Source organism: Oncorhynchus gorbuscha, linkage group LG01, assembly GCF_021184085.1.
Source record: "Oncorhynchus gorbuscha isolate QuinsamMale2020 ecotype Even-year linkage group LG01, OgorEven_v1.0, whole genome shotgun sequence".
Lineage (NCBI taxonomy): Eukaryota > Metazoa > Chordata > Actinopteri > Salmoniformes > Salmonidae > Oncorhynchus > Oncorhynchus gorbuscha.
Genome location: NC_060173.1, coordinates 83,332,710 through 83,348,029, shown reverse-complemented (window position 1 = coordinate 83,348,029; position 15,320 = coordinate 83,332,710). Strand labels below are relative to the sequence as shown.

Genomic DNA, 15,320 nt, shown 5'->3' with positions numbered 1-15,320 from the left:
AAGTAGTTATAATATGACATCTCTGCATAAGAAAAGGCAACACCGCCTGTGAGATTTTCAAAGTGATTAAACAAACCAAACGTATCAGTTAACAGCCCGGCTCTTTCAAATCATAGCAACTCTGGTGAAATCATCCAATTTAGTTTCCTAGTACCCATGACTCACAGTGAAACTCGCAGACATTTCCATGGTCAGACATTCACATTGGTCTGGCTTACTGTGTAGTCTGCTTGTTGGGAGATGAATGGACATCGGTTTGTGACTGTCTGACAAAACAGTCATACATTGTGCAAAAAAGTACCCCCCCCCCCCCAAAAAAATATCCCACATTTTCTAAACTAATCCAAACAGTTAGTTAAATATATTGTGCCCGTTACTGAAATGGTTGTTCCAGTTTAAGTGGTTTAGGTCTTCTTATCAACTTTCTGAATGCAGGTTGCAGGTGAAAAGAACTACAAAGGAATTACACAGCAGCATAATGTGACTTGCAGGCCTGATGTGGCCTGTAAACCAGTAGTTTACTAACACCACTGTTTTACATACAATTTAGCCAATCAAGGTAATACCTGATGTAGATATCATCAAGTTACAGTTTAATGATAGCATTTGCCTAGGTACTCATTTGGTGAAAGCCATAAAAATTCCATAACCATGTCTCTGTCACTAATAAATACAGCTATGAGTGGAAACTCTACAATTCACTCGAAAAGGCACCCTGTGAAATATGCAAGTTCAGTTTTCAACATACAGTGTTAAAACAACATCCCCCCAAAATACTGCTATAAATGTTCATTTCCCAACACCCTGAGAGTTACGACTGACAACACTGAAAAGTGTCATTGGTATATGGATTAACACTGTAAGAAAGCACATGAGTGTTAAGAGCACAACACTGCTTAGTGTTGATTTTAAATATGAACATAGCTAAAAATGTAAATTTAATAACACCTAGATCAATATAAACACTAAGAAAGTGTTGATTTTAAAGGAGATGTAGAATTTTGGCATTGTAATTTCAGAAAACGTTCATAATATATCTTCAGTAATAGTGGAATGAAAGTGTTTCACAGTAACTTTTTGGGCCAATACAAAATCACAATTTAAAATTCAAATTTCTGTTTCACAATGGCACCTTCCCTCACTTATATTTGCATCACATAAAGTGTGGTCATCTACCCCTCGAGCACAACTAGCAATGACATACTGGGGCAAGCGAAAAGAGAATGATAGAGGCCTCTCGTGGCCAAAAGGCTTCCACCATTTTAATGTAGTTAACTCAGTTGGGCTTCCAACTTCATTGGCTGATCCCTCCCAGTGACCCTGTTGGAGTCATCTCCAACTGGGCCATCAGGAGGGATCAGCCAATCGTGAAGAAGAAAATTTAATTCTATAAAATGGAGATAACCTCAATGGCGCTGCCATTTCTGTGACAGATGCTATAATGGCACAGATACAAAGATGAAGGAAGACGGCGCCGTGCTCCTAACCGATTGTGTTTTATGTTAGTTTTTCCCCGTTGTTTGTAACTTATTTTGTACATAATGTTGCTGCTACCATCTCTTATGACTAAAAATAACTTCTGGACATCAGAACAGCGAACAGCTTGTTTTTCCTTTTAACGAGTTCGACGAGCCCGACATGAACAACATACTGCTTTCCCGGGAACAGGCCCAAATCCCCGTCATTTGCGCAAAGAGACGACAGAGAAAAAGAGGACGGAGGTCGGGCTGCCTTCTAAGAATTTGTAGGCAATGGAATAATCCACCTCTGCCCTCCGTTCTACTAGCTAACAAAATAAAATCGACAACCTACGAGGAAGATTAAACTACCAACGGGACATTAAAAAGTGTAATATCTTATACTTCATGGAGTCGTGGCTGAACGAAGACATTATCAACATACAGCTGGCTGGTTATAAGCTGCATCAGCAGGATAGAATAGCGGCGTCTGGAAAGACAAGGGGTGGCGGACTATGCATTTATGTAAACAACAGCTGGTGCACAATATCTAAGGAAGTCTCAAGGTTTTGCTTGCCTGAGGTAGAGTATCTCATGATAAGCTGTAGACCACACTATCTACCTACAGTGGTTCATCCTTTAAAAGTTGGTACCGCAACATAGCTTGCGTGGGGCCGCGGAATTCTATGGCACGTTATTTAAGTGCCAACCAATGGTACCATTAATGCTAGTTAGTTCTAGTTCGACCACCAGAGGGCATCTTTGAGAATAATTTGATATCTTTCAATTGTTGCTGAACTAGAAAATTTAAAACCTTTTTTTGTAAGAACAGAGTATATGGGACTGATTTTAAGAAATGTTGCTGAATTCATTTGATAAATATTATGGTGTATCGATTCCAAGAAATACAAAAAACCCTCTGGGTTTCCATTAGGATGGAATGGAAGATATAGCACTGTACAACTTGACTGTCGGGAGTAGACTGCAGTACTTGGCAATTTAGCTAAATAATCCCTGTGTCATGAGGGAGACTAGGGTTCAATTCCCCAACGGGGAGGAAGGAGTAGGCTGCCCTTGTAAATAAGAATTTGTTCTTAACTGACTTGCCTTCCCAAATGGAGATTCAGTGAAAATAACAATAATCATTGATTTGGTCCTTCTGTAGCTCAGTTGGTAGAGCATGGCGCTTGTAACGCCAGGGTAGTGGGTTCGATCCCCAGGACCACCCATACGTAGAATGTATGCACACATGACTGTAAGTCGCTTTGGATAAAAGCATCTGCTAAATGGCATATATTATTATTATATATTATTGATTTATCAAGACCAGTCCCCATGCTTGTCTCAGAGCAGGGTGAAACTAAACTAGGTGTAGGGTATTGCTTCTAACTTCAATTAGCTTTTTAAATAAATAAGACCTACACCACTTTTAACAGCACATTACTCAACACTAGTGAGACTCATGTCACCCACGGTAGGCCTAAAGTATATCGAAAAATATGACGTGCCTCTCCTCCAATAATTACATATAGAGGATTGGAGGATTGGAGGATATTTCTGTAATTCAGTGAACTTTAATCACATAGTAATTCGTTATGGATCCATAACCAAATAAACATCGGCATTTTGAAAGAGTATTTTTATCATTATTTTATTTTAACGAAAGCATAAAGATGCCATCATTAGTTACATTGTTTTAGTTTAAACATGCAGATTGGCAATAATAATAATTTCCCTAGTCAGGGCCATTCTTAGTGCAATGCCCCTTAAAGTGTTGCTCTGTGCTACGCAGTGTGGCAGGGTGGGTGTCCACCCCCCCTCTCCCTTCCTCCTCCTCCCTTCCGCATGGGGTAGGTCAGTCCTCTGTGCGCGGCTCTGCGGCCCATCCCGTGCCCCCTGCCCTCACGCCTTGAACCTTGCACATTTTCAGTGGATACAGCTGGAGAACTGCAAGGCAATCCCATTGTGCGCCACTCGGGAGCCACGACCAATATGACCAATATATATTGTCCTGCTAATAATAGGGTTAATAATATATCTGTCCAAGGGGCTTTTATATAATTCTAAATTAATAATAATAATAATAATTGTTTGTTTAAAAATATATATATTTTGGAGGTGATTTTGTTTTCACATAACGTAAAATTAGCGAGAAAAAGACCTTTCTTGAATATGGGGTGAGACATTGTTACTAAATTTGTAAATACATAAAGCCAGATTACTACTTAGAATGATTTATTTCTGTATTTAGAGGGAGGGAAACCAAAAACCTACAGTTATCTCATGGGTCTCCCAGTCGAGGAAAGCACAGGTATTGAACTAGCATCTGGAGCAACACAGCTTACACTGCTATGCAGTCTCTTAGACCGTTGCAACACTCAGGCAGTGTACAACATGACTGGTCGGGTGTGAGCTACATAATACTAAAGTTGTGCACAATTATCAGTTTCTATTTAGGTTTATGTCACCCATACATTGTCAGTTAGAGACACAGTAGGCCCCAAAAGCATAATCAGTGCTCTAACTCCCCCGTGCGCTATCTTGAAGTGGTGACGCAGGGTACCATAGTAAAACCACAAATTACCTCTAAGTACCGCAGCATACTCGCAAAACCTTTAGTTGAGCAACCAATGTGGAGAGTTTTCATCTGTATTTTTCATAGCTGTCTACTTACCATCACAGACCGATGCTGGCACTAAAACCACACTCAATGTGCTATCTTCCGCCATAAGCATAAAGGAAAATGCTCATCCAGAGGCAGCGCTCCTAGTGGCCGGGGACTTTAATGCAGGGAAAACTTAAATCTGTTTTACCAAATTTCTATCAGCATGTTAAATGTGCAACCAGAGAGAAAAAAAACTCTACACCACTTTACTTCACACATAGAGATGTGTACAAAGCTCTGACCATAATTCTATCCTCCTGATTCCTCCTGACAAGCAAAAATTAAAGCAGGAAGCACCAGTGAGTTGGTCAATAAAAAAGTGGTCAGATGAAGCAGGTGCTAAGCTACAGGACTGTTTTGCAAGTACAGACTGGAATATTCTTCCCGAAGCAATGAGGAGCACACCACATCCGTCATTGGCTTCATCAATAAGTGCATCGATGACGTCGTCCGTACAGTGACCGTACGTACATATGCCAACCAGAAACCATGTATTACAGGCATTACCACTGAGCTAAAGGCTAGAGCTGCCGCTTTCAAGGAGCGGACTCTAACCCAGAAGCTTATAAGAAATCCCGCAATGCCCTCCGACGACCATCAAACAGGAAAAGTGTCAATATAGGACTAATATTGAATTGTCAATAACCAGTGGTTTAAAGTACTTAAGTAAAAATACTTTAAAGTACTACTTAAGTCGTTTTCTTGTGTGGTATCTATACTTTACTTTTTATATTTTGTACAACTTTTACTTTTATTCCACGACATTCCCAACGAAAATGATGTACTTTCTACTCCATACATTTTCCCTGACACCCAACAGTACTCTTTACATTTTGAATGCTTAGCAGGGCAGGAAACTGGTTAAATTCGCACATCGGATCACCCCTACTGCATCTGTTCTGGCGGACTCACTAACACAAATGCTTAACTTGTAAATTATGTCTAAGTGTTGGAGTGTGCCCCTGACTATCTGTCAATTTAAAAACAAGAAAATCGTGCTGCCTGGTTTGCTTAATAAAAGGAATTTGAAATTATATATACTTTACTTTTGATACTTAAGTGTACTTCAGAAATTACATTTACATTTGATACTTAAGTATATTTAAAACCAACTACTTTTAGACTTTTACTCAAGTAGTATTTTACTGGGTGACTTTCACTTTTACTTGAGTAATTTTCTATTAAAGGTATCTTTACTTTTGTTGAAGTATGAAAATGTGATACTTTTCCCACCACTGTCAACAACAAATATATAATTTTTTAATGCTGTTTGAAGTTGGTGGACGAAACTGAAAGTAATCTCCACCATGGTCCATGCTAGATGGAATGTTGGGATGTCGGATAGCACGAACCTTTCCTCCGTATTGCTGGGAAATGGGATGGGGGGGGCCGGGGGAGAGTTGTTTATATTTAGCTGTAGTGTTGTTGCAATTCCCCTAGCTTCCACATGGGTGAGACATTCTACCTGTAGCGCCTTTAACACTCCTGGTGTTGAATCCTGTTTATTTCATTTAAATTGCTGTGTAGTTTTAATAAATTCCCTTATTATTGAGTCTTTAGAGAACTGATACATATGTATATCTGATACACCATCTCCCCAAAGAATGATCTCTCTGAAACGGCGTTCTTCGTTTGTTGAAAGAGAGTCAGACCGAAATGCAGCGTGGTGGTTACTCATGTCTTTAATGAAGAAAAACGGAACGATACATGAAATAACTAATAAATACAAAAACAACAAACAGAACGTGAAACCTATTACAGCCTATCTGGTGAACACTACACAGAGACAGGAACAATCACCCACGAAATACAAAGTGAAACCCAGGCTACCTAAATACGGTTCCCAATCAGAGACAACGATAATCACGTGACTCTGATTGAGAACCGCCTCAGGCAGCCAAGCCTATGCAACACCCCTACTCAGCCGCAATCCCAATAACTATAAAACCCCAATACGAAATACCACAAAATAAACCCATGTCACACCCTGGCCAGACCAAATATATAACGAAACACAAAACACTGTGACCAAGGCGTGACACTCTCATGCCTTGCATGAGTGTGTGTGTGTGTTTGTGCATGTGCATATGTGCATGCGTGCATCATTACAGATGTAGGATCTTAATTTGACCTATATCTCAGCAACAAGTGATCAAATTAAGATCGTACATTTGTACATTCATGATTATATGTATGAAGTAGTGTCATTCAGTAAGAGTTAATCAACTAACAGTTCCATTGTATAGTAATGAGAGCCAGAAATGGATCTAAAATCCCATTGTTCACCACATCTGATATAATCTACATGTCACAGCACTCAGTACTTAACTCTGTGCTGAGTCTAAAATGGATCTGCTTTTCCTACCATATGAGTGTAATTGCGAGGGACATTACAGAAACGGTCATACATGGAACTGGAAGAGAAGTAAAGTATTCTGCACTTGCTGTTGGACCATTATGGCACCTAACAACAGACAGACAACCTACCAGAACCTTAGCAGTCAGAAGTAGTACAGTAGACACAGAACAGTTGGAATCCTTGGCTTGACTCAATGCCAAGAAATTCTCTGAACATATGTGTTCCAAATCACCTGAAACATCCATTTGGCATATCTGTTCTGGTATTTGACCAGGAACTCTAGAATCATGCAATCTGCATCACAATATGTTTTGCCATTGCAAAAATGAAAACACGAAGCAGACCTTACTCTTTGGTCCTTTAAAAACCTGCTATATGTAAAATGTTGTGCACTATAGCTTGGGAAATAAATACATGTGACCCTGGATGACAAAATAATGATGTTTGTTTCCAACATTAGGGCTGTTTTCCTAAATTTAGTTAAATCCTCTTCATGTTTTGCTGCCACAAAATTAAATGCTATACTGGTATCGTCCCGACCCTAATTATGTTGTCTATATAGCTCTTTGGGTCTCAAAGTCATGCAAACAGAGTTTACATTTGATGTCCACATTAGCAAATTAGCCAACATAATAGTGCCTCAGTGAAAATCATTCAGGTAATTGAAGAATTTAAACTACTCATGGAAGGGTCATATATTTGCCATGCTAACTGACAACATTGGAACCCTTTTCACTTGAGCCAGTAAACTTTCACCTGTGAACTTTTACCTGTGAAAAAATTAGATCATGCCCTACATAGGCAAGAAAACAGACGAGCAACTGGCACCTGATTTAAATAGTTGAATGGAGTTGTTAAGGCCAATAAAATGAATACCCAAATATTGAGCAAACATGGGGGGACAAGCTGAGTTGAAAGGGAGCTAACACATATCAGTCTGTCTGACTTCCATTCGACTTCCATTCCTTTATTCATTAGGCATATACTGTGTCATGTACCTGACTGAGCCACGAGATGTTCTTCTGGGTAAGTGCTCTGCAGAGGCTGGTGGGAGGAGCTATAGGAGGATGGGCTCATTGTAATGACTGGAATGGAATTAATCGAATGGAGTCAAATGTGGTTTCCATATGTGTGATATGTTTAAAACAGAGGAGGTTGGTGGTAACTTCATTGGGGAAGACGGGCTCGTGGTAATGCCTAGAGTGGAATAAGTGGAATGGTAGCAAACATGTTTTCAATGTGTCTGATGCCATTCCATTCGCACCGTTCAAGCCATTATTATGAGCTTTCCTCCCCTCAGCAGCCTCCACCGATTTAAAACGGTTCTATGTTGACACACGAGAGGAGGACCGTGCACATGGAAGGAACCTACCTCTAACCCCAGTCAGCTGTCAATTAAGTTTCCTACACAACAAGAGCATGGAACCTAAACATGACCACCATGACCATTGCCACCTACTAGTCTTTGCAGGCAGCAACCATAGACCTTAACCACAGAATCAAGCCTAGAATTTAGGTTTGTGCAGGCCACATGTACTCAAACTTCGGACAGCACGTGGCCCACAGAAGGCACAGTACAGACAAGAACCTATAGGAAACCACTTCTGACATCATACAATCAGTATCTAACGAGTATAATGTATAGTAACAAGGTTTAATAATTGCAATGACCAATTCAGGAAAGTATATGTTTAGTTGTGCTGCAGAACTGGGTTCAAATAGTGTCTCAAATATTTGACTTCTGCCTGAGTGCCAAATGGGCACTTTTGGGACTATTGGTTTCATTATGCCAGGCAAGCTCAACCAAGCACAGCTAAACAAATACTGTTTTAACCCAGGTATGTAGTGCTATCTCATTACCTGGGTCTGAAGCATTGAACCTGCATGGCAGACCCTCCCATAATGTGACATGACATATCATGAAATTGGACGATTTAAACCAATTACGCAGGCTTTGAAATGGTCACCAGGGGACAAATAGAGAACACGCTTAGTGGAAGAGAACAGTATATTTAAGACTGCCAACCTCCAGTGGATCAACTCCAGAGGGCAGACACCCCTCCTGATCTCCTCTGACAAAATACAACCAGCTGTATAAACATTCAAAACCTGCAAAGGCAACTCAAAACGACAGACGCACACCATTTGCCAGCCAGTTTGTGTTCTTGAACGAAGCAGATGCTAACAGACCATCTTGTCTGGACAGGTTGTTGAATGGATCACAGAGACGATTGAGAACGAAGTGCCATTCAGAGCTGACGCAACATGTGCAAAATTGATGTTTTCTCACTTTAAAACAGTGGATGCTTGGGAGCTGGAAAGAGGAGAGGGGGCTCCCGCCCTTAAGCAATGAACCTACATATCCACAATTTCCACATCACCTAGGCCCCAAGCCATACCCTGACACACCACATCTTACATCAGCTCTATAACTTCCTCCCCAGCCTCCTTCCTTTCAGCCAATCTGCTTGTTTTAATACTTTCCAAATACTGCCAAAGCAACTGTTTTAACATCTGGAAATCATCCCCCCTCCACTCCACCGTTTGCTGACTGCCATCATTTGGTTTATAAGTAGTGGCCTCTTGGGCACGAGCTGCATTAAAAATCTATCTGCTCCGTCAGTCTGTGGTGCCACTGAGTCATCCAGGTTCAATGCCATGGGCTATCATGCCAGGCAGTTGATAAAACAAGGATATCTGGCACTCTGGTTGAGATGTAACCCACAAAGTACAATCTGGATTTATTTTAGTCCAACACGGGGAATAAAAGATGCATGTAATCAAGTAATATGGCAAAAATGCAGCACATGGTTCTAATCAGTGTCGTGTCTGGTGGACCTGGTTGAATTCAAGTTTGGACATTTAGTGTTTGCTGAGAAAACCGTCCATTTGATGCATTGTAACTCATGTGGCAATAACACCTGGAACCGATTTGCGAGTCAAAGTTACCTCATACTGTATAGGTTTCTTGATTCAGAATACCAGCTTTGTTTGCCTGTTGCAAATTACCCGCAGAGAGAGAGAGAGAAAGTTATCAGCCTCTTTGGCATTTGTCCTAAATAAATACCAAAAGGTTCACGAAAAAGAACAAATCTACTATAAAGACAGTTATAAATAAATGAAAAGAAGGTTCCACAAGGGTTAAAATGGTTTAATGTAAAAAGTGAAGTCCCTTTGACGTACAGTGTTAAGTGGCCATCTTTGCAAATGTTTTGCAGGCTGCCCTTTGGGAGGGGGAGTGGTCACACACTAACATATTCTTGAATGGCTTCTCACAGCTCTACTGTTGGGCACGAACTGCTACTTTTGGTTACTTGGGACAGTGATCCTTGCACAGGATATTCTCAGAAAAAGACTTACAGGACATCTTGTATTGTGCCAGTAAAGATCTACCTGTCAGAGGAACAATGGTGTTTGCATGTGTGTGCCAAGTTTTCACCACTCGTTTGTCACAAGACTATCAAGAGTTTGAGACCCTTCAGCAAGCAAACTTCCAACAAGCGCATACCCATACAGTATGACATTAATCTAAAACTGTAAAACTCAACATTTGGACTTCAAACATTTGCTCTAAACCTGTTTTCAGCCTTCAAAGGTTCATCTTGAACTCTCCCAAATTCTTTCCAAGTCTCTCCCTCCTCTCAGAAATATAGCCAGTTTATTTAAAAAACACTTTAATACCCTCCACAACCGTCCTCTTCATGGTTACAGTCTTTTTTTACAGAACAGATACATATTACTGTTATATTCCAATTACTCACTATCATCAACATTCAACCACACCGATCTTCAAGTTGGCATTTTCTCCATATAACATCTAAATTAAACCCAGTCACACTGCATATTATAGATCATATATGCTTATATGCTTACTAAACTGAAAACAAATCTTGGAATTTTATACAATACATTCACACTTTTGACAAAGAGCCTTTAAAGAGCCTTTAACATGTGCAAAAGAGCACAATGAATCATTGGGTGTGTCTAGAGTTTCCTCAGTAACACCTCAACATATTCAGCAGCTCATTGCTGTCACCACATTAGAGACTTTATTTTTCATAAAATCTTTATATCATTGCAATACACAGATCTCAATTTAAAGTCAGTTTCACACAGCAGGAAAATAATCCTGCAGAAACAGGAAATGTGAAGTGTTATGTGGATTATAATTACAGTGGCTTGCGAAAGTATTCATCCCATTGGCATGTTTCCTATTTTGTTGCCTTACAACCTGGAATTAAAATAGATTTTTGGGGGGATTTGTATTATTTGATTTACACAACATGCCTACCACCAAAATTTTTTATTGTGAAACAAACAAGAAATAAATAAAAAACTGACAACTTGAGCATGAATAACTATTCATCACCCCAAAGTCAATACTTTATAGAGCCACCTTTTGCAGCAATTACAGCTGCAAGTCTCTTCGGGTAAGTCTCTATAAGACTGACACATCTGGCCACTGTGATTTTTGCCCATTCGTCAAGGCAAAACTGCTCCAGCTCCTTCAAGTTGGATGGGTTCCGCTGGTGTACCGTAATCTTTAAGTCATACCACATATTCTCAGTTGGATTGAGGTCTAGGCTTTGACTAGGCCATTCCAAGACAGTTACATGTTCCCCTTAAACCACTCAAGTGTTGCTTTAACAGTATGCTTAGGGGCATTGTCCTGCTGGAAGGTGAACCTCCGTCCCAGTCTCAAAATCTGTGGAAGACAAACAGGTTTCCCTCAAGAATTTCCCTGCATTTAGCGCCATCCATCCTTCCTTCAATTCTGACCAGTTTCCTAGTCCCTGCCGATGAAAAACATCCCCACAGCATGATGCTGCCACCACCATGATTCACGGCGGGGATAGGGTGTTCTCGGGGTGATGAGATGTGTTGTGTTTGCACCAGACATAGCGTTTTCCTTGATGGCCAAAAAGCTCAATTTTAGTCTCATCTGACCAGAGTACCTTCTTCCATATGTTTGGGGAGTCTTCCCCTACTTTTTTCTTTAAGCAACAGCTTTTTTTCTGGCCACTCTGCTGTAAAGCCAAGTTCTGTGGAGAGTATGGCTTAAAGTGGTCCTATGGACAGATACTCCAATCTCCGCTGTGGAGCATTGTAGCTCATTCAGGGTTATCTTTGGTCTCTTTGTTGCCTCTCTGATTAATGCCCTCCTCCCCTGGTCTGTGAGTATGACCAAATTAAGATGCTGCATCTGTAGTCTAGTTCTTACTCAGAGTGTCAAACAGAGTTTGATGGGTTCTTGAAATGACAAAGTTCTAAATACAGGGATTTGTTGCTGAAGTTCTAAGGACTCATAAACACCTTGGAAAATTGGATGGCTATGCCTTCCTGTTCATAATGATGTAAAGTAGCTTAGATTGTAATCCATTCAACACTGACCAACTCTCTATACTTAACATAGTAATTTAATGAAGCCATATACTAAAACATCCCTCAAAAGCAGTTGACTCCTTTTTGACTTAGTTGCAAGAATTTGAGTCAACATTCTGCTGCTTTGACAGGAATACATTTTTGATGGTCTTCTCCCTGGGCTGACATAATTTGTCAATGTTCTGTGGGAACATGAGTTCAGGTTCTCAGTGCCTTGTTTCATATGGACAAATATGGAAACCCTTTCATCCACCGAGAGCAGAGGGCAAAACTATAGACCCTCTGGGACTAGTGCTCTGAAATGGAATAAAATGTGAGGAAGATCATTTTCCTCTGAGGAGTCATCACCAGTCGTCCATTTTGAAGAGGCATTAGGTCAGGGGCCCTACTTAAATATGGCGTATTTCAAGAGTTTTGGATTTATTTTCCCATCTTGTCAGGCTTCACAGTTGGCCATACATTCCTATAATAGCTAAAGTAATACATACTATGGAAGAGATGGCTCTTTAGCAACATCATTGAAATGACGGTAATTAGTTCAACACAAAATGTGCCGACATGTTGAACATCATTACACTTCATACATGCACAGATGTAAAACAGGAATTTTAAAGTTCCTGTTCATTCCACCACAAGAGGGCTCCCTATCTAGGTTACGCCGATGTCATGTTTTGGGTGAATTACTTTTTAAAAAATCTAACAAATACAGTATCTATGGGTACTTGGAAAACAAACTCCAATTGAGTTTAAGCTACAAATCAAACATATTGTTTTGACAGCTCACTGAGCTGAAAACAGGGGCCACTCAAGGGCCACAAAGATCCTTTTCAGTAGTCTGCTTTATGGTTTTCCCCTCATGACATCATACACTGAACAATATTCCATGACATCATGGCATTGAAAAAACATAAAGTGACTACAACAGTAACACTCAGCTCTGGGTTTTTAAGTGCTGGGTCGCTAGTCTGTAGGCTACCTATAGAGAGCTCCAATGACTCTGCATTAGAATGCAAGCTATGTTCCATCCGAGACACATGGTGTTGAAATAGTCTAGGCAGATGTAGAATGCAGAGAAAAAAAATGAGATGAGGAATAAATGTAGTACTCTGGCACTTCTTTTCTCTCTCAGGGCTTTCTTCTGGCACCTTAGATTAACATGTAACATCACTGGCAATCACTGACATACTGTATGTCCATACAGGACAGTACAGTGTATGATTGAGAGCTGATTTCCCGCTTTAAGATAATCCACACTATAGTTACTCTCATCCAAAACTGGAATTCATTTTTGAGGTCCTGCCAGCTAAGGTCTGTGCCAATCATCCTTCACAGACATGTATCTTACATGTTCCATACCTCCACTGTTTCTTCAGCTGCTATCCATGAAAAAAAGATAAAAAGGTGAAAATTCTATTTTTCATGTCCTTGCTATCTACTTTGGCAAAAACAGATCCAATTCAATAAACATTATTTTCTTCTATTTGGTAACAACAACAAAAACACTGAATAATGAAAAGTGCATTACGAATGTAATACACTATTATTATTATTTATGCGTTATGTTTAATTGTTTAATTGTTATCTGTATTTAGCAGAACACACTCCAGAACTACCTTAACATCCAACAATTTGAACCAAATGAGGCTATTCACAGATAAATGTTCAAATTCAACAACAGAAAAAAACAATCAAGTCCTAATCCAACAAGATCATGTTTTAAGTTCAACTCATCTTGGAACCAACAGCCACACTCTTAATGCTACACCAATCAGCAATTAATTGTTAAAATAAATGAGCAAGGATGTACTTACCACTGTTTCCATCCTGGCATTTCACAAACAAAACCTGAGCCACAGAGACAACCAGAAAAAGGCAAATCCTTGAATGCACAAAGCTCATCATGTCTACAACAAAGACATGGGCTCTACTTGTGCACAAAGCGGGAAAAAAGGGATGAGAAATGCCCAGGTTATCACTGTACCATGTAGCCAGAGAACACTTCCAATAAGCAGCGAGCAAGGCAGACCCAACCCAGACTGCACGAGTGCTTTTTTGGGTAGTTACAGCTTTAAGTGAGAAGAATGCTTGGCAACCCTAATTTTCCTCCCCCTTTTGTCAGTCCTCTCTCATAACCATCCAATCACAGGCATTTGTGGCTCTGAAAACTACACCCTTGTACCCATCTTTTGAATGATGAATGATACGTTCTTGTTACTTAAACAACAAGATCAGAATTAGAGCAAAGATGAGAAGAAACAGACAAGAAAAGCTTTGTTTGTTTAAAACTGTTTTGCTCTTCCCTCCCCACACCCTCCCTGAAGAGGTTGCTAAGCAGGACTGTTAAAGTGCTGTTTTATTGTCTTCAAGGCACCAAACTTAGCAGGGTCTGAAAGGCAACGTTTTATTAGAAGCACAAGACTAGAGTTCATGGAGCATTATCATTGTCGAAAGGTGATAGGAAATCTGAACAGAAAACATGTAATAACATTGTTTAAATGCTCTTAGGCAGGTCCCTTTGACTTTTGATTGATGGGCCCTCAGAAATGAAAGGAGTAACAGTTTGATTCTCCTTTTGTAATAACAGCAGCCGATGCAGACTCGCCAGAACCGGCTAACATCCGGTTTTCAGGGATACTGCATTTTCCCCTGAAAAAGCCCGAAGCAGAAAATCCACTCAAGAGTCTTTCTACGCCTGCTGTGTTAGGTTATAATATCAACGTAGAGGAGGTGGCAGAGCAGCTGTATCCAAGATGGAACTCAGAAGGCTCAGCATATTACAGAAGCGATAGGGGAAGGTGAAGCCTTGTCAATTTGTCACACAACCTTATGGAGCAAGAGAATCATTTCATTGCTCTGGAAAGCCTCTGCCATATTGCTTTCACCTATTTGATTCCCTCAGATCTGCAAACCTCAAAGAGGGAGGGATTGGAGGGAGTAGACTCTTGAGACAGCCTGAGTTTATTTGATTCTGAGTGCTGAGATTAGGAGGGAGGAAATATTTCTGGAACAGGCCTGGAATCAGAGGAGCATATTACACTTGCATTTGGTAGAGCCTCGCCTGTCAGATTCAAGACAAACCGGGAGTAACCTTTCCAGGAATTAGCAAGACATACTTTTTTCTGAAGTTCAACAGTTATGTCTTACCTATGTATGTGTTCTCAATACAATTTCTTTCATCACATTTCTTTCATCACATTCCAAGTGGGTCAGAAGTTTACATACACTCAATGAGTATTTGGTAGTGTAACGGATGTGAAATGGCTAGCTAGTTAGCGGTGGTGCGCGCTAATAGCATTTCAATCGGTGACGTCACTTGCTCTGAGACCTTGAAGTAGTGGTTCACCTTGCTCTGCAAGGGCCGCAGCTTTTGTGGGGCAATGGGTAACGATGCTTTGTGGGTGTCAGTTGTTGATGTGTGAAGAGGGTCCCTGGTTCGAGCCCGGGTAGAGAGGGACGG

At 40.4% G+C, this 15,320-nt stretch overlaps 1 protein-coding gene across 1 annotated transcript in view; it reads right to left on the bottom strand.

The window, feature by feature from the left end:
• col5a2a (collagen, type V, alpha 2a) overlaps positions 1-13,931 on the bottom strand; it is a 60,649-nt gene extending 46,718 nt beyond the window's left edge. The window contains exon 1 of the mRNA XM_046362739.1: positions 13,675-13,931. Coding sequence (XP_046218695.1) covers positions 13,675-13,765 — 91 coding nt within the window. The 5' untranslated portion in view covers positions 13,766-13,931. The remainder of the gene's footprint in view (positions 1-13,674) is intronic.
• Positions 13,932-15,320: the final 1,389 nt, after the last annotated feature.